This window comes from Peromyscus californicus, unplaced genomic scaffold (genome assembly GCF_007827085.1).
Source record: "Peromyscus californicus insignis strain IS unplaced genomic scaffold, ASM782708v3 Scaffold_22__1_contigs__length_63687245, whole genome shotgun sequence".
NCBI lineage: Eukaryota > Metazoa > Chordata > Mammalia > Rodentia > Cricetidae > Peromyscus > Peromyscus californicus.
In genome coordinates, this window is record NW_026294525.1 from 8,297,791 (window position 1) to 8,318,496 (window position 20,706).

Sequence of the window (20,706 nt, forward strand, 5' to 3'; positions counted from 1 at the left end):
ATCATCCTGAACTTGGCTTTCCCTATTTCACTGATTTCCAGTCTCCCTTACCACACTTCTGATTCTGCAGCACTGAGGTCGAGGAAGGGGAATCTGGGTAACTGATGTGCCCCCCAGGGGAGCGCTAGGTTGCTCTTAGTGTCTTGCCATGTTCAGAGACAAGTGGTCACACAGCAGGGACACAGGCCTGTTCCTGGCTGCAGAGACCTGGAGAGGAGCCCAGGTTCCCGATCACAGTTGCAGATAATCAGGGACATCCCACTCACGGTCTCCTAGGCTGAGAACATGCTGGAGGGCTGTGGTGGGGGAACCAGTGAGGAAGTGAATAAAGTGTCACTCGTGTTCCGTGTGTCATAGATGCCACTCTTGAAGATGGAGCACAGTTGTATCCAATGTAACTCTTCCCCACAAGGTGACAGAAAATCCAACTCGAATTGAATTAGGCAAACTGAAGGAAATTCCTAGTGATCCAGAAAGTTGGTTGGCTCTTGTGATGGACCAGGCCTCAGACTCTGACCACACGGGAACGCCTTCCTTGTGGCTGCACATGCTGAGTTATTGTGGCTGTCATTGGGAATAAAGGATGCCACTTTTCTCACAGTGGCAACAATAGCTTGCCTAGCTTGAAAAGTTCAGCCTCCATTCATGAGCCACTTCTGAACCAGTTATGCCTACCTGGCTCAGACCTATGCTACATGGTCTGTTCTAGAGCTGGGAGTAAGGCCCATTCATGCCCAGAAGGAAGAAAGAGTAGGTCCCTCAACAGGCCTATGGAAGGGTAAGGGAGGGGTAGCTCAGTGATCAAAAGGAAGGAATGTTTCTTTTGGTTTATGGTTTCAGTGTGGTCTGTTGCGGCATGGCGACAGGAAAGTATCTTGGTTAAAGATGGACCCAAACTCCCAAGTATCTGGTAGTAAGTTCTAGCTCAGTGTCCCTGTGACACTGGGAAGTTAGCTAACTTCTGTAAGCATCCGTGTCCCCATGTGTACTACTTTATAAGGTCATTGTGGGTATTAATATTATGGTATAATTAATACACCGTCATCACTATCATCATCACCACTAGTACCATGATCTCCATTGTCATCATTACCATCACTGTCGTCAGTATCTTGGGCTCAGCATCATTATCACCTTCATCACCATCACTATTACCACCGCCATAGCTACCGTCAACATCCCCACCTCCACGTCAGTATCACCGTTACAATTACTACCGTCACCATCATCGGCAATATTTCTATTTCACCATCACCATCACCACAAATCATCACCATGACAACACCACCATCAACATTCCCACTTCATCATCAGTATCCTCATTACTATCAACACCACCCTTTCACCATCTGGGTCTCCGTCACGTCACCATCATCATTGACATCCCCGCCATCACAATCATCTCTATTACCATCAACATGTCCACCTCACCATCAGTACCACCATCACAGTTATCCTTGTCACCATTGTCACTTCCACTATCACTATTATCATCATCACATCCCCAGAGCATTGAACTCAGCCAAGCCCATTCACTTTTCTTCCTACCCCACCATAGATTTCTGACACCATCCCATACTAAGCTCTCCATCATTTCTGGTCCTATAACACATCTACTGAGAAAATGATTCTTAGGAGAGCAACCAGACTGAGATGAGTCACGTGACTCCACCTCGCTCACCAATTTCTCTCCGTATCAATAATGACATCAAGTCAATCAGTGTTCTTAGTTTCTCAGATCGGAATTCTCCCTCTCTTCACTTCGTGTCCTGGACTTGATCGGGTTTTTATATTTCAATGCCGACTTGGTGTTGAGGATGAGGACTTATCCAGGTTGGCCCCTCTGACATCCTTCTGATTTTCAGAGGTCTTGCTACTGCTAGACTTAGCCTGGTGGTCCCTCCCAACAGAGCTTCTGCCCTAGGCCACTTACAAGATGCCTTCTTGACTTTGGCCACCTGATGGCAGCATATCTTCATGGACCACATAAACATCCTGTCACCCGGCAGTGGATTTCTCAGGGTTCAAAAAGTGAACAAGAGTAGTGACTCCTCAACAGATTCACATTCAGCCAGGTATTATGAGAGAGGTACTGCCTCCATTCCTGCACTTAGTTCAAGCAGTGTCCCATCTGGTCCCATGCCCTTAAGTCTCTTCTAGCTCCTTCAATCATCAGACAGATTACACATTTTCTGAATCCAAGACAAGTCTAGTCACAGTGTCTGGGGAAGGGACTGTCCATTATTTCTCGGCTGCTCCATGCTAGCAAAACAAAGGTATGCTACAAAACTCTTGCAAACTGGAAAGCTGGGTCCTGGGCAGAATCGCAGAGAAGTCCTGGCTGGGTGGGTCCATGCAGACAGCAGCACTTCTGGTGGATATGCAAGGTTTCAGTTTCAGTCTGGCACACAAAAGCAGCAGCTTTCATACAAAGAAAAAACACAACTCATAAAACAAGTAAGGGAGCGAACTCCCCCTCCCCTTAATTACCAAAGAAATAGAAATTAGAGAATGAACAGAACGATTTATTACCTACCACATTAGCTCACTTTTTAAAAGTTACAGTATTTTAATAATAGTGCAATGTGGACACTCATAAGGTTGTTAAGGGCTGATATTTTTTAGTGGTTTTTTTTTTACTGTCATAGCAGTCTAGAAAATAATCTGACCATAAATATGTGTATATCACATCTGAGGACTGAGACTTAAGAAAATATGATGGAGTGATAATAAACTGTAGGGATAGAGAAGTAGAGCCTTTGTGAGCAGGAGGGGGCAAAGAACCCAGTAAAGAAGTACGTGGGTACTGACCTCATAGCCCAAGTGCCAGGTAAACACTACAACCACACTAAGCCTCATTTCCCTCACTGCATATCAAGAATCATAGAAGTACCCACTTCCTGGAACTAGAGCAAGAATTAAATGAAATTATACTATACTACCAGCTTGTTCCTGAAACAGTTAATTCTTAGTAAAAAATAGTTATTTTTATGGTTTGGGGAGGCCATAAACATATGCAACATAAAATGGACTGTTTGAAATGCCCGTAGTTCATCCACGATGTTGTGCAACCATCATCATGTTTCCAGAACATTTCCCTCATGGCAAAAGGAAACCCCATGGTCATTAGGCAACTACTCTCCATGAAGCCATCAGAGAGATGGTGGCCTCATTAAAATGTCCTGGGGGCTGGGGAAATGGCCCAGTCGGTCAGTGTTTGCCATGCAGGCATGAAGACCTGGTTTGGATCCCCAGAACCAGACCTGGTGGTTTGTATTTGTAATACCAGTTCTAGGGAGGTTGAAACATGGGGATCCCTAGACTCACTAGCCATCCAGAATAGCCCACTGAGCAATTTCCAGGCCAGTGAGAGACTCTGAATCTAAAAATGTAAGGTAGCTAACATCCCAAGGAATGACACCGGAGACTGACCTCTGGCCTACACCACACACACACACACACACACACACACACACACACACACACACACATCCTCTCACACTTCCCCACACCACACACACACACATACACACACACTACACATGCACACACACATCCCACCACACACACACACACACACACCCATGCATGCACACGTACACACACACCACACATGTACACACACACCACACATGTACACACACACATCCTCCCACACATCCCCCCCACTACACATGCACACACACACACACACACACCACACGTGTACACACACACATCCTCCCACACATCCCCCCACACTACACATGCACACACACACATCCCCCCACACCACACACACACCCATGCATGCACACGCACACACACACACACACACATCACACATGTACAAACACACACATCCCTCACACCACACATGCACACACATACACATCCCCCCACGCCACACACACACCGCACACACACATCCCCCCACACCACACACACACAATCACACACACACACACACACACACACACACACACACACACACACAAATTCCTATGGCCCTGAAGAGATAACTCAATTGGTAAAGTGCTTACCCTGCAAGGGGCTTGCCCAATTGGAAAACAGGATTATCTATGAAAACATGGAGAAGTCTCAGTATGTCCATCTGGAAAACAGCATTTGATTCCCAGAACCCGTGTCAAAGAATCTGGGTATGGCGGCCCACATGTAATCCCAGTGCTGGGAAGGTGAAGACAGGGACAATCCCTAGGGCTTGCTGGCCAGTCAGCCTAGCCTCTGTGATGAGTTCTAGGCCAGAGAGAAACCTTGTCTCAAAAGGGAAGTGGACAGTGCCCGAGGAATGGCACCTGAGGTTGTTCTCTGGCCTCCCCCCACGCCCCCATCCTTATGCTCTAATGAGGAGGGAGGCAGGATTTGAACTGGAGCAGTATTATAGAGGTGGTGAATAAAGCACAGAGAGCCTGAAAAAGAACAATAGTAGCAACTGCATTTTTAAAGCTCTCTGTATATTAAACATATTTGGTTTTTTGTTTTAAACTGGAAGTAAAAGGTGGATGAACGGCAAAGCCCCGACACCATGAAGAAGTTGGCAATGCCACGGCAGGTCTTGGGAACGTAGCATCTTGTATAACGTTTACAACCGAAAAGGCTAAAAGGTGTTAGCGGTGCATCCTGGAGCTACCCAACCGCACAAACGGGAGCTCTAGAACTGCCTCTCTGTCCTCTGGACGTTTCCTGGGCACCCTGTATTAGACTTTTAACCACGTCTTTACTGTTCCTCACAGGGACTTTCGGGGTGGGCCTTCTCAAGGAGGCCCAGCTGCCTGTGATTGAAAACAAGGTCTGCAACCGATACGAGTATCTCAACGGCAGAGTCAGATCCACCGAGCTCTGTGCTGGGAACTTGTCTGGTGGCACCGACAGCTGCCAGGTAAGAAAAAAGACCCACATGGACTTGGGTTGACCCGTCTTGACGGCCCAGGGCCAGTAGAGGAAACCAACACAAAGACGACATCCCATCATAGAAAGGCGTAGCTCAATCCTCATATGCGCTCTTTCCTCCTCCGTCTAGGGTGACAGTGGAGGACCTCTGGTTTGCTTCGAGAAGGACAAGTACATTTTACAAGGAGTCACTTCCTGGGGTCTTGGCTGTGCTCGTCCCAATAAGCCCGGTGTCTACGTTCGTGTCTCAAGCTTCGTTAATTGGATAGAAGAAGTGATGAAAAATAATTAATGGGGCGGGAGGCAGAGCACAACATCCACTTACTAAAACTTCCTAGAAGCTGAAATGTGGGGAGAGGACTTAGGTTTCTTGGAAATAATTGACAGTAATCAAACTGAGACACTACACCGAACTCCCACCCCCTGTCACCGCCCGGCCCCTTTTTTGTATTGTTCTGGGTAAATTTCTTCCTGTCTATGGACTTCTGGGTTTTGTGATAATAGACCAACACTGCTATGGCATTTGTTGAAAATAAACTCTATACTTACTTTGCTTTGAGTTGGTTTGGGGGTAAGGGGAGTCTTCAATATTTTCACACTCTTCATTCACCCTAACAATTTAAAAACAACTGACTGCAGTGACTTAGTGTATTTTCCTAAGGGCCAGATGCCCGTAGGACTGAACAGATGGTAAGGGCACCGAAAAGAGAACTGAAGGTCTCAGTAAGTCACTTGTACATTGACCTCATCAGCTAACTACAGCCTGACACACATCTTCAATGTCTCCCTTTCTGGCACCGAGAACATTGTTTTCAAAGCTGCCACATGTACGAGCAGTCAGGAGAATGAGTTCTATTCTGGGGATTGAAATCTGGTACCGACAACTGGGCTCCAGCCCAGATCCCGGGATGTGAAGCTGAGTTGTATAGCTGAGCTGTGGCATAGACTAGGCGGTGGAAATCTAATACAAGAGCAGCTGAGAGCCTGAACATTATTGCGGGTCACATCCGATGTGTGACCCGTGCCAGGAGCCCATAAAGGAACAAGAGACCAACAGCCAAGCAGTGTTATTTCCCAGTCTGGAGACAGAAAGCGACACACACTGTTCCGTGGGACAGTGTTTTACTGTGGCACATGTTCAGAGGGAGGAGAGAGGGAGGGATATTTCTAAAAACAGTTTAAAAATTGTTTATTGTTATGAAACACAACTGTCAACTCCAAATGCAATCCAAAGGCGACCGTAAAGTGAGCATGAGCCGTGCTGCAGACATGAGACGCATTGGAAAGCACAATACAAACGCCCGTGCACGCGGCGTGGGTGTGGCATTGAACACCCAAAAGGCTGTTGAGGGCCTGAAAACTCCCATTCGGTTCTCACGTGCTTTAAGGGTTAAAATGTTTGTTTTGCACTCATCACACACATCTTCTATGGTATCAGAAACACATATATTCTCCACATACACATTTTCTTTTCTTCCATATTGGTAAGGCTTCCCTTTAGCACGAATTTTGCCTGTCCACACCAAGTTTAAAGTAAAAACAAACAAAAAATTCAGCCTAAGAGACATACCGAGTCTGAAAATATATTGAGAACAGCACACAATGGGAAACACTGTGTTCGCATTTGAGTCTCACACTTGAAAAGCCTTAATTTAAAAGGAAAAAGACATTTAAGTCACTTATAAAGTAGCTGCTAATTCTTTTAAGTGTGGATACAATTGACTTTCCCTCTAAATGAAAATAAATTCCCCACCCCGTCAAGACAAGTCAAAAGTGCTGAGATGGAATGAAAACAGGCTGTGTGTGCTTTTGACTCCCAGCCACAAGCACCATTAGAACTGAATTCACAAATGGGATGTAATTATTCTTTTACTTTTCAAATTCTAAGACCCAAGAAATCATAATCCATGTTCTCTCTTCCTTAGTTAAGAACCTGCGATTACCAGGGTCCACTGAGGGAGGGCACAAAATATCGGGGGGTCTTGGGAGCCCAATATGACCTTATAATAATATAACCAGGTTCTCAAAATGTGTTGTAGATTTGTGATGTGTTCTTGTTTAGGGAACTGTGGTCTAGCCTGGGGCCTGGGACCTCAGAGGCTGCAGAGGACGGATGGGGCGGGGGACCACATGGGACACAGGGACGGACATGGCACCTGACAGGTCAGCTCTGTGAAGATGTGTGTTCGGAGCTCAAGGGAAGCAGACACAGCAGTCCTCAGACTCTTCAGAACACAGCTCCCTGCTGTCTTGATCAGATCAGCTGAGCACATTTCTCTGCATATGCCAGTCCTTGGGTTGGTCAGCCTGCCTCCGGGATGGGGCTGTCCTGAGAACCCATTGAGGCTCTCTCATCTCTCCTTAACCCACTGGTCAGAGACATTGCTCCCAACAAAGAAAACCTAGGCAGAATCTGTGTACTTACAGGTGCTTTGCTAAACAGGTCAAAGGTTATGTGTTCCCAGAAGCTTGGGTAGCAAGATAAACCTCATTCATCCTATAGCATACAAAATACTCCGGCTTTAAGGTTCCTTGGCAGGGCACTGCCTGGAGGAGCCGAGCACACCACACAGGCATATTCCCACCAGGCTCAGCTTCTCCTGGGTATGGGGGGTACCCACACAGCTCCGGCCCTCCAGGCGATGTAGGGGCCTCAGACATTAGAACTGGAAACCTGGGTTTTCTTTTTCCTGCCACACTGAGGCAACTGTGAGCTGACAAGACAAAAAGAACAGGGGAAGACCTCATGAAAGATCATGCGGTGACTTAGATTACAGTAGTTCTCAACCCAGGGGTCACGACCCCTTTCACAGGGTTTGCTGAAGACCATCTACATATCAGGTCGTTTATTTTACAGTTCATAACGGTAGCAAAATTACAGTTATGAAGTAACAACGAAAATCATCTTAGGGTCGGGGGTCACCACAACGTGAGGAACTGTATTTTAAGAGGTCGCAGCATTGGGAAGGAAGGTTGAGCACCACTAGAAGGCAGCCTGATTATCCCTCACCAGCCTGGCTTGCTTTATAAACACACCCATGCAGACCCCTAACTTTCCACTGCAAAAGTAAGAAAGGGCTCTAGGTTCACTTTCCACATAAGGGCCACACAAGTGCCTTAAAATTTCTACAAAATGATATGGCTTAGAACCAAGCTGTGGACAGGAGATCGGTCCTGTCTGATTTCCGAAGGAAGAATGTTAATAGGATTTAAAACCTGGCATTAGGTAGCTTCAATTTATAGTAAATAATTATGGGCCATCTTAGTTTGTAGAACTGTAAATTATACTTTTCTTTTTTTTAAAAAAAAGATTTTAGATTTATTTTGTGTGTACGAGTGTTTTGTCTCCACGTACGTAAATGTGTATATTTCTAAGGAGGGCAGAAGAGGGTGCTGGATCCAATGGAACTGAGTTACAGGGGGTTGGGAGTCACCATATGGGTGCCGGGAACCAAACCCAGGTCCTCGGCAAGAACAGTACCTGCTCTTAATGGCCGAGTTCATCTCTCCAGCCCCACAATATGGTTTTCCAAAAAGTAGAGACTAGGCATAATTAATTTACTCCATTTTCTATTACGGAAATTTGTGAGCATGAAAAAGTGAGAATTTGTGCCCAGTTAAATTTTTTTGTTTGTCTATTTCTCTGTATATTTCTATAATACTTTGAATAATTGATTTTTTCCCACAAACCTTTTAGATCCTTCTAACTCCTAAAAATCTCACCCTCTTGTCCAGTGTTTTAACCTAATGTTAGGATGAATGAGTTGGTGGGAGAGTCTGGAACTCAAATGATTTTCTCTTGCTCTTCTCCAGAGCTCTATGATTAGTAAGCCTGGCCCTGGGTGGTCTGGGGTCAGGAACAAGCGCTTTGCTCTCTTTATCACATAGGCTATTGACATCGGTAGGATGCATCACAGGGAAGCCTGTGCAGGGCCTCTTGTTGAAGCTGGCTCACCAGTAAGGCAGGCAATGTGAAGGGACTACGCCCCTTCTGCTGATCCTGGCAGTCTGGGAGTCACAGAGAGACATTCCCAGGCTTCGTCATCATCCAGCACAAGGTTCCTTCTCACTGTTGGTCTATAACCCTGACCTAAGCGAGGCACACATAAGCCCCTGAGAAATACCCATCACTAGGTGGAACTTAAAAATATTTTAAAATATACTTTCTGTTAGATTTATTTATATTACATGTCAGTATATATTTATACTAGAATATATTAGTATATATATTTTAAATTAGATTTCTCTATTCTGTATTCGTTTTGCCTGTATGTACATACGTGCACCATGTGTGTGCCTGGTGCCCAAGGAGGTCAGGAGAAGGAGTTGGGTCTGCTAGAACTACAGTTACAGGTGGTTGTGAGTCATCATGTGGGTGCTGGCAACTGAACCCCAAACCTCTGCAAGAGCAGTCAGTGCTCATAGCCACTGGGCCGCCCCTTTGGCCCCTGGATTCATTATTTTAAGACAGACCAATTTCCTTCCTTGTTGCGCCCCCTCGCTTCACTTAATAGTGGTGAACATTGTGAACATTCTCCTATCCTCTGGTCCTTTAGCATGACTGTAACTTGGGGTGGGGGCAGCACCCCTGTACCCTGACTCATCGCTCAGAGCCTGTACCCTGACACAAACCAAGCAATTGGCTACAATAATACAAAGATAACATTTCTCCATTCAGGAAGAGCAAGGCCCTGCCTTCCTGGCAGAAGGCTCAGGAGGACTTCCTATAGTTGAAATAATTTTAATGTGCGACTTTAATCAGTGTAGTTTTGTTTTATGAAGTGGGAGGAACTCTCCCCCACCTCAAACTTCTGACACCTCTGTTGGAGAGCAGACAGGAAGAGCTAGGAGTGGAGCTGCCCATCATTTATATTCCAAACCAGTACAGGAATCAGCTTGACTCCTTTGGTGGGGAGGGGGACAACAGGACCCTCCCCTGTCCTCTGATTGGCTCATCCCATCGATAGGCAACCAATGGAAATTGAGTAAGGTTTTATTTTGCTCATAAAATAGACTTTGCTTAGGAAAGTTTTTGGGGTGATTGATTAATCAACCAGTTTTTCAAAACAGGATCAGAAAACAGGACAAGAGGTAACAGTATAAGTTAATAGTCACCTTGTAAAGTTTTCAAGGCCTGGTAGAATGTTCATGAGACCCTCACAATGGTTGCCTACTTCTGCAGAGGGTAAGGGTGTGGGTCTCAGGAAGGGACTTTCCAGTCTTACCAGAGCGCTGTTCACTCTTCTGAATATAACAATAGAATGCAGAATAAAATAAAACCACACACAATGCAGTCACCCCAGAGCACCCAACTGCATCAGCATCATTAGATATATGTAGGAAAGCCCTTCTGATTTCCCAATGGGAATGAAAAAATTTCTACTTTATAAAATTGTTTTGAGTATTAAAGGAAAGAGCATATGGAAAACCACGGGGCATATAGGTATTTAAAAAATATTGTTGATATTTTAAAATCATGAACTTCTACATTCTTCTCAGCCTATGAACAAAGAGAAAAAACACTTTGAGAGGAATAAAATTGAGTCTTTTTAAAATGCATCTATTTGGTAACTTTTAAAATGTAGATGTCTACCCTTAATTTCTGCCTCAGTAAGATTATTTACCTTTAATATATTTTACTTTAATATAGCACTAAATTATTTGTTAAGTATGCAAATAACACCAGACCATGTCATCTAATTGAAACCGATTAAACACTACAGAATTATGTAGACAGAAAGAGGCCAGCCCTCCTCCTATTTCCTTCCCACTCACGGACTTACCCATTGGGGGAAGATTACTGTTTGACCATTTAAAAAATTATTACACATTCACGTTTCTATCTTTGTATTGTGAGATTATTTCAGAAGAAATGGTAAAAAAAATGTATATAGGAAATTTTTTGTTGATATAATTCTTCAAATTTATGTATTGGTTGGAAATTAATCAACATATAACCAGAAAACAATACAGATAGTCCCTCCAAAACTTGATCTCTTTCCTGTTGTCTGTCTGTCTGTCTACCTATTTATCTATCTACTTATTTATCATCTGTGTATCTACTGTCTTCCTTATTTTTATTTCTAACTTATGTATTTATCAAGTAATCATTTTATCTATTGTCTTATATTTTATCTAATTTCTATGTAGCATCATTTATCTTACTTCATTCCCATCTATCAATAATCCAGCTCTCTTTTATCTGTCATATTTGTTCCCATGTAGCATTGTTGGCTTCTTTTGAAACGACACTACCCCCATTGCTTGCATTTCCCTTTGTAATGGGTCTTGAGGAATGTCTGTGTCATTCCATAAGACAGACCTACTTCTTTTCCTCTCAGAGAGTGGTCCATGTTCCAATGCACTGCCATCTTTCCATCAGTTCCTCACTGATGCACATTTGGGCTTTGTCGCTGCCTCATCATTAGCCCCTGGTTTAAATCACTTGAGTTTTAACACCTTACTAGGAAATGCTACTCAGTCAAATTTTAAAAATAGCTCACATTCTTTTTATAGCTCTAAGTTCTTTTGCATTAACCATTTTAATCTTTTGAATGTTTTAAGGTATTAAATGAAGACTTAATGCCATTTCCCTTGTGGATAATCAGTGCCCCATGGCTTAACAGAATGCTTTCATTTAGAGAGTGTTGAATCTCATGTAGTACCTGCCAAGCTTTTCTACGTCGTCCACTGTCTCTGGCAAGGCGATGCCCTTGGTTTCAGGCAGAAGCATCACGAGGCCACCACAGATAGACGCCAAGATGCCTGCCAGATGGGGAGAGACATGACAACCCAGGAACACACAGATTGACCCTTCCCACCTCTACGCGTACTCCCTGACCTCACGTGCCTCCAACAACCACGTTCCTCTGCTCACCCTGACCACCTTCTTCAGTTCTGCACAGATTATGGTCCCTGTGCTCTGGGTGTACACTGACAGTCAGGTGCCATGTAACGGTAGGGACATACACTGAGAAATGTAGTGATTTCATTGTGTAACCACCATGGAGTGGATGCAGGTAAACTACGCAGCCATGACATCACTAGGTGATGCAGTCTTATGGGTGCCACCATGTGGGCTGTGAGGCTGCATGTGATATGTGGCCATGCTTAAAGTGCATCTGGCAAGTTCCAGACACTCCAGGCCTCTGCTGTTCACTGGGAAGACAGAGTCAGTGGAAGGAGCTCCCTCTACCTATTGTCTTCCTGTGATTCTCCTGTCACATTATAGTCTAAGGACACTCTCCTTCAGGGCAAAGCCTCATCTATGCCTGTCTTTGGGGATTCCTCACCGCAGTCTTTAATCCACTTCCCAGACATCTTCAGTCTGTTGTCAGAGTGTTCAAACACACTAACCCTCTTCTTCCATGAGCTACTGACCCCATACCAACCCCTGGTTACCACTTCCCTTTGCTGTTCTGTAGGGCTTTGCAAATTTGTGGAAAATGCGTTCTCTACTATTCCTTTCCCATCATCAGAGACTGAGTGATGTGCTGGTGGGCTTTAACAACTGGCTCCTGAAAATAAAGAGCTGGCTTTCTGTTTTGCCCATTCCCATAGTGTCAGCATGCCTGTGTGCGCATGTCAAGCCGCCAGCCTGACCTCATTGCACAATGTACTAGAACAAGATGGGCTATGGGCCTCCAGTCTACAGTATCCCCACACAGGACGCATGAGGGACATGGGTGATCAGGGTACATGTAGAAGTAATTTTGTGTCCTCTATTTTTTTTTAACAAAGCATTTTTAGTATCAAAGCAAATTTAGATATTGAATATTTTAGGAGATACAATTAGCTTTTAGGCCCATCTTTATACGTAAGAAAATGAAGCTAAAATTTGGTCTCTGGAAACTAATGTTTTAATTTTCCAATATCACAGAAGAATTTCACAGTGTCTGATTTTAACTCAGAACCTAACAATGGAAGCTGACATGAACACTGTTTACCACCTGTTAATGTAGAGTGACTTTAAACCATTTAACACTTTGAATGTGATGGTAATCATATTGGCTCTTTAAAGCCAGAACAGTCATAAAAAGATGGGATGGATGTCATCATTAGCAACCCAGTGACCATGACAGATTCTGCCATGCATGAATAAGTGAGAGGACTTGAGACTAGCATGTACATGAGTCAGTAAATGTCTGCCACACAAGCATGAGAACCTGTGTTCTAGCTGCAGAAGAAAAGTCAAAAGCTGAGCATGGTAGTATAGTAGCATAGTGGCATGGTAGCATGGTGGCATAGTGGCATGGTGGCATACTGGCATGGTGGCATAGTGACATGGTGGTGTGGTAGTATGGTGGCATGGTAGCATGGTGGTATAGTGGCATGGCTGCATAGTGGCATGGTAGCATGGTGGCATGGTGGCGTGGTGGCATAGTGGCATGGTAGCATGGTGGTGTAGTGGCATGGTGGCATTGGGGCATGGGGGCATGGTGGCATGATGGTATGGTAGCATGGTGGCATGGTAGCATAGTGGCATGGTAGCATGGTGGTGTGGTGGCATGGTGGCATAGTGGTATAGTGGCATGGTAGCATGGTGGTGTGGTGGCATGGTGGCAAAGTGGTATAGTGGCATGGTGGCATAGTAGCATGGTAGCATGGTGGCATGGTAGCATGGTGCCATAGTGGTGTGGTGGCATAGTGGTATGGTGGCATGGTGGCATAGTGGCATGGTGGCATGGTAGTATGGTGGTATGGTGGCATGGTAGCATAGTGGCATGGTAGCATGGTGGTGTGGTGGCATGTTGGCATGGTAGCATGGTGGCATGGTGGCATAGTGGTAGCATGAACTTGTAATTTCAGTGTTGTGAATGGATCCCTGAGACTCACCGGCTGGCTAGCCTGGTCCAGTTGGTGAGCCTCATGAGAAACCTTGTCTTGATAACAAGGTGAATTGCTCCTGAGAAACAGCCCCAGAGGTTGACCTCTGGCCTCTGCAAGCCTGTGCACACATGTGCCTTTGCACCTACATACACATGTGCACCACCCCTCCACACACACACTCACTCCCACACAAACGAATTCTTACCAAAGATGATCAGAGGTAGTTCTAGCCACACGGCTGCTAGTCGAAAGAGTAGAAACGGAGCTATGATCCCCCCAAAGTCACACAAGCCTGAGCAGAGCGAAACCCCAAAGTTCCTGCAGATTAAAACATACTTTCAGATGGAAGTTTTTAAGACAAATTTAGAATCATAAAAATATTCTGACATACTAAATTACAGGAGTTGTGTCAGTACTATTTCTATTATTTCCAGCTTTGACAGCTACTACTAGCTCCTGCTCTAAACAAGCCTTTCCCCTTCTGTACTGTTCGGCAGTGAGGCTAGGGAGGGAGTGTGTCTCCAGCGCTGGTGAAAAGATGTTTCTCCATCAGCAGCTCCATAGCCTGCCAGTCCCTGACGCTCAAATGTCACTTTGGTACCCTGCAAGGTATGCCCGTAGGAATATAACGTCAGGCAAGAAAGCCAACCTGCATAAGCCCATGAATGCTCCTTTCATAACCAGCTGCTCACAAAGCAAGACAGGCAATAATGTCATAAAAGGCTTAGCCTCGATTCAGGGTGCTGCTGGCAAATGCAGACCTAACCTACAGTCTAAGCAGGCATGCTAGGAGGCTTTCTGTCCCCAGGTTAGTGCCTTTTTCACAATTCACAGCTCCGTCTCAAGCTACTGTCACAAGACATACTTCTGTCACCAAATGCAGCAGGTAGCAAACAGAAGCTACAACTCAAAGTCTGTTGTCTTATGGGGCTGAACTGAGCCCAGGTTAACATATCATCAACCTTGGAAACGTTTGGCTATAGTTACTTAGAAGAAATGGCAACATATATGCCAGAATTACCGTAATGTTGTTGGGTACAACTCTGAATTTACCAAATAAACAATTTCAAAGGCCATGGTTATGCCTAGTCTTCCCAGGGTAGCAACTAGAGTCCTCAGCCATGTTATCCCTGTGAACAGAATGTTTAAAAGGGAAGAGTTAGAGGGTCTGACAATCTCATCAACATTATACAAAACAACAAAAAGTAGTCATTGGTCCTCCCAACCTAAATCCTTGATAATTTAAGCATAAATGGTAAAAAACTTTTTATATTTTAGACAAATTTCATTAATATCAATTTGACAGCTAACATTCAGTGTATGGAAGATGCTTCTCTTTCTTTTTTTGTTTGTTTTGTTTCGTTTTTTGAGACAGGGTTTCTCTGTGTAGCTTTGTGCCTTTCCTGGAACTCACTCTGTAGACCAGGCTGGCCTCGAACTCACGGAGAATTGCCTGCCTCTGCCTCCCGAGTGCTGGGATTAAAGGCGTGCGCCACCACTGCCGCCTGGCGGAAGATACTTTTCTGAGTGGGGAGAGATTGTAGAAATACAGTTAAGAACTATCTGCTGAGCAGTCACTGCATTGAAATAATGTCCCAGGCAGTGCTGTTCTCGAGAGCCCCGCACATTGGCCTTGATCTGAAAGGAAGTCTCTCTCTGTCCCCTTAGACACCATGCTACAATCAGGTGTCTATCTTCACTCTGCACAGAACCAGAAAGCTGAAAATTGTTCTCCTCAGCTAAGCTGGTTTCCAGGGAGAAGGAAAAAGGCTCTGAGAACTGGGATCCTTGGAAAGGGGTTTTGGTTTCGTGTTATCCCCACGGCGTGTTTCCTTCATTGCCTTCATCCCCAACCATGCTTCCTCCTCCAGGAACTTCTCTAGAAAGAGCCAGATGCATGCACACCAACTGGCTAACCTTGAAACGTAGACTGCTTTAGGACCAGCTGCTTTTTTTTACTGGGTGAAGAACACACCCCACCGTCTTCTACTGCAATAATGGGACATAGCAAATATTCTCCAGGAAACATTTCCTTTCTTTTGTTTTAAGGGCAGATGGAACTCAACATTTTAACTCTAAAAAGTCAGGCCTCTGAACATCTTACAAGTTATACAATGTATGTTGTCCTATCCTAGAGAACCGGTATGAGGGCGGGGGACTGAATAAAGACCGTATCTGCTGGTCAAGGCACAGCTCGGGTACCAGCATCTCTGGGCACAGAGGTTCACACCAGATCATTCTCTTCTCTCTTAGACAAACATTGCATCTTCTTGAAGGTCTAATTAGGCATTATTATCTTGTTGTGCTGAGGCTTGAACCCAGGACCTTATGCATGGCAGCTAAGTGCTCACCACTGAGTCAGATTGCAACCCTCATTTTTTTTTTTTTAGACAAAGTCAAGCTCAAGCTGGTCTTGAACTCTTAATCCTCCTGTGTCATCCTCCTGAGTGCTAGATTCTAGGCATTCGAAGCATACACCACCACACAAGGCATATTTTTTTCTGAGACAGGGTTTCTTTGCATAGCCCTGGCTATCCTGGAATTTGCTCTGTAGCCCAGGCTGGCCTCAAATTCACAGAGATCAGCCTGCCTCTGCCTCCCAAGTGCTGGGATTAAAGATGTGCGCCACCACCTCCTGACCCCATATTTTTTTTTAGAAGAGTGACCACAAATAAGGATGATGAACAAAAGCATTAAGCTCATCAATGTGTGCTCACTCTAGAGAATATTCAACAGATTAAAAAACCAAACTACAAACAACTGTCAGAAAGGCAAGCAGAGATAGAGGTTTCGAAAGCCCAGGTCATTGCTGGGAAGCCCCAGTTAATTAAGATTTAGATGAAGCTGACCAAGGACATTCCAGTGCACTTGATGTATTTGGGGATGGGACACCTGCAGCTGTCGCCACAGTAGTTAAGTCGGGGAGTGAGGTAGGTCAGAGCTGAGCTCATGCACTGGGCTGCCACCTGCTTGGACACAGAACAGCTGTAAACATGTTTTTATTTAGGCTTTGCTTTCTCATGAGAGCCAGGAGGGGACTAGAAAATGCATTCCACCTTTGTCCGTCAGTGAGCAGTTGCTGCAGGAGTTGGAAAGTGGAAGCTCACCCAGATGCCCTAGGTCACAGCCGATGGTGTGATAAGGGTGGCCATAGAGGAGTCTGTTTGCTTCCATAGAAATCACTGTCCAAAGTAGGTGCATCAGTCCGAGTCTCCTTACTAATAGCAAGACGGCTGCTGTGAGTCCCACCAATAAGTTCAATGTCTGTTTAGGTTTATAACTAAGGCTTAAATTGTTCAATGGAAAAAAATTAAGACTAAGAAACCAAATTAAAACATATCCATGTTCTTTCTACATATACACACACCACCACCACTACCATCATAAAAAAAATATTTGGTTAATTCACAAATAACTAGTCAATTCAATAGAACAGGAAGAGGTATCAGTCTGACACCCTTGAAGGAGAAGCGGTCTGTCCTACAAGACCTTGGGCTAAAGACTTTCAACTCTTAACACTACCATACATTTTCAAGCTTAATTCATGTAAGGGCATGTCTACTAACTGCTCTGATATTTTCATAAACCATGAGCTCTCAAAACATTAGAACTATTATGGATCATTTTGAGGTGACAGGTTTTCTAATAAGCTTCAAATTTAAAGAAATTATTCAATTTCAGTGCTGCATATCTTGCCGATACTTTTTCCCATCTGTTGTGCCCTATTGAGTTCCACTGCTCTTTTTTAATGGTTTCTGTCACCAATTTAGCCACTGGTATTCTTTATTCTCAATTAGGTTTTGCACCCATAATCATCTATCTGTTCTCCACTATTCATTCAAGATATTACACATAATAAATTCCCTGTAAAGGTTTGTGGTTTATGGTAAACATTGAACTTTATGTAGAGTATGATAGATTTGTGGAAGATAAGCATTAAACCGTTGTATCATTTTTCATTGTTATTCATAAAAAAAAAAAGACTTTCAACTCATTCCCGAGCAGTACACTGGCACAGAGCTTTTGTTGGGAGTGGGGGCGGGGGGGGGCGAGGTTCCAAAGATACTACACTACATTAACTTGAAAACAGTTCACTAGCAGATGTAAATTATGTGTAATTATGTATGGAATGAAAACCATTGATCATTCTAATAATAGACATTTTTTTGATAGTGAAGGCAAATCAAAAGAAATCAGGGATGGAGGATGTAGCTCAGCTAGCAGAGTGTCTGCCCAGTATGCACCAAGTCCTGGGTTCCATCCCTAACACATATAAACTGGGCAATGGTGGCATCTGGAGTCCCAGCACTCAGGAGGGAGAGGCAGGAGGATTAAAAGTTACATGTTGTGAGACATTTGAGCAAACTATGTAAAAATGTGTCGCTGTTTTACATTGCCTGCCTAAGGCACCCAATTGGTTTAATAAAGAGCTGAAGGGCCAATAGCCAGGCAGGAGAGGTTAGGCGGGACTTCTGGGCAGAGAGAGGAACTCGGGATGAATCGAGGTGTGTGAGAGAGATGCCAGAGAGACGGAGAGGGAGTCAGACATGCAATGGAGGAGAGGTCAAAAGCCACACGACAGACTGGAGATCAATAGAAGCAGGTTAATTTAAGTTATAAGAACTAGTTGGGATCAAGCCTAAGCTAAAGGCCATGCTTTAATTAATTATTATTAATAATAATCGTCTCCATGCCATTATTTGGAGGCTGGGGGTTCCAAAAGAAAGAAAGTCCGACTACAGTTAGGTCATACTCAGCTATATAGCAAGTTTGAAGTCAGCCTGGGCTACAAAAAATGCACAGTCTCTCTCTCTCTCTCTCTCTCTCTCTCTCTCTCTCTCTCTCTCTCCCTCTCTCTGTCTCTGTGTGAGTGTCTCTCTCTGTCTCTGTCTCTCTCACCTCTCTTTCTTTCTTCCCACACATGCTCACATAGATGAAAAATGACCATAACATCTAAAGTCACTTTCCATAGTCACGAGAGAACACAGAGAAATGATCTTCCTCTATGGATGAGGGCCTTGCTCAGGCAGCTAGAGTCTTGAAGCTCAGCTTTGGAAGAAAAGATATAGAATTTAAAAACACATAACTTTCACTCTCCTCTGGATGTACCATCTGCTGAGTCCAGAAATAAAGTCTAGAGAAAAGTCCTAACAAAGATATGTAAATTGGATAGACAGATGCACTTTTTACTTAAATAAAGTAAAAGATAGTCTCACTCTGGGAGGGGGACTTGCCTGCCAGGTCTGTAGCCACACTGAGTAGAACTGAAGAGGACAGCTGCCTGTGTCTACAGAAAGTGCTGACTTTCCAGACTTCAGAGGTGTGCTATCTAGACAGTGAATCTTAACAGTTAGCCGGGAAGATCATTTCTTTTTCTCAAGTTCATTCTCAGAACATAAAAAGAAAGGTTTCAGAGAAGTGATTTTCAGAGTTGATGTCAAGTCCCGCTAAGAAGAAAGGCTTAGAAAGGCATTCCTAATGCTAATTTCACAGTCTGTCCTAGGAGTCAAGGCCAAAAGCCCTTTAAATTAGAAGGGGTGCTTGCTGAAGGGAGGGCTTCTGTTCATACATGGAATTCATAGCTTATTCTGGGCCGTCAATCGTAGCAGACTCATGACTATAAAAGCACGTATGAGGACCACAGTTTGATTCCCAGAAGCCACATGAAAAGGTCAAGAAGGGTGATGATCACTTGACATCCCAGTGCTAGGCGAGTAGAGACAAGGAGCCCCAGGGCTCACTGGCCAAGCAGTCTTGCCTTCTTAGTAAACTGCAGGCCAGTTAGAGACCCCGTCCCGAGAGATAGAGCAGATGGTGCTGAGCAAGGACACACATGCTGACCTCAGGTCTGCACATGACTGTAAACACCCACACCAACATGAGCACTTGCACACACATGAACACATACAGAGTGAGAAAGAGAGGGAGACAGGGAAGGAGGAAGGGAAGGAGAGAGAAAGAATTTCCAAGCAGAGAATTCTATAACTATTTCTTAAGTTTTCACCCTTTAATTGAAATTGTGTACCTCTGAGGAAAGTAATCATGTTTCTTTTGTCCTGTTTAGTGGCCATCAATTAATCAATATTAAATAGATAGGCAGCCGGGCGGTGGTGGCGCACGCCTGTAATCCCAGCACTCGGGAGGCAGAAGCAGGCGGATCTCTGTGAGTTCAAGGCCAGCCTGGTCTACAGAGCTAGTCCAGGACAGGCTCCAAAGCTACAAAGAAACCCTGTCTCAAAAAAACAAAATAGGGCTGGAGAGATGGCTCAGCGGTTAAGAGCACTGGCTGTTCTTCCAGAGGTCCTGAGTTCAGTTCCCAGCAACCACATGGTGGCTCACAACCATCCGTAATGAAATCTGGTGCCCTCTTCTGGCCTGCAGGTGTATATGCAGACAGAACACTGTATACATAATAAATAAATAAATCTTTAAAAAAAATAGATAGGCACCAACACACAGATGGATGACTATTATTCAGCTTCGGGGGCTCTTTTTTAAAGATCTATTTTTATTTTTATTTGTGTGTAGTGTGTAGTGTGTGTGTGTGTGTGTGTGTGTGTGTGTGTGTGTGTGTGTGTGTGTGTGTCTGTGTCTGTCAATCTGTGGGAGGTCGGAAGAGGGCATCAGATACACCTGTCTGTCTCTCAAGGTCGGAAGAAGACATCAGATACCTTGGACCTGGAGTTACAGGTGGTTGGGAGCCACCTGAAATGGGGGCTGGGAACTGAACCTGTGACCTCTGGAAGAGCAGCCAGTATTCTTAACCACTGAGCCATCTCTCCAGCCCCAGCTTCTGTAGCTTTTAAGATATGCTGACTATGCAATGGGCTATTTGTGTTTCTTCAAATTCATCTTTACTTGGAAGCTTGGAATGTGATCATATTTGGGAATAGAGACCAAGAGGGAGAGTGTCACATGAAGATAGAGATAGCAGTTGGAGAGACACCAAGAAATGATGAGGGTGACCAGAGAGAGGCTAGAGACGCT

General features: G+C 44.5%; 2 protein-coding genes across 2 annotated transcripts in view; one reads left to right on the forward strand and one right to left on the reverse strand.

The window, feature by feature from the left end:
- Positions 1-5,941, forward strand: part of Plg (plasminogen) — a 41,084-nt gene extending 35,143 nt beyond the window's left edge. The window contains exons 19-20 of the mRNA XM_052750848.1: positions 4,734-4,879; positions 5,021-5,941. Of these exons, the coding sequence (XP_052606808.1) occupies positions 4,734-4,879; positions 5,021-5,182 (308 nt within the window). The 3' untranslated portion in view covers positions 5,183-5,941. The remainder of the gene's footprint in view (positions 1-4,733; positions 4,880-5,020) is intronic.
- Positions 5,942-6,062: 121 nt separating this feature from the next.
- Slc22a3 (solute carrier family 22 member 3) overlaps positions 6,063-20,706 on the reverse strand; it is a 94,499-nt gene continuing 79,855 nt past the window's right edge. Inside the window, exons 8-11 of the mRNA XM_052750846.1 lie at positions 14,741-14,849; positions 13,925-14,037; positions 11,556-11,655; positions 6,063-7,604 (exon numbers count right to left, since the gene is read on the reverse strand). Of these exons, the coding sequence (XP_052606806.1) occupies positions 7,544-7,604; positions 11,556-11,655; positions 13,925-14,037; positions 14,741-14,849 (383 nt within the window). The 3' untranslated portion in view covers positions 6,063-7,543. The remainder of the gene's footprint in view (positions 7,605-11,555; positions 11,656-13,924; positions 14,038-14,740; positions 14,850-20,706) is intronic.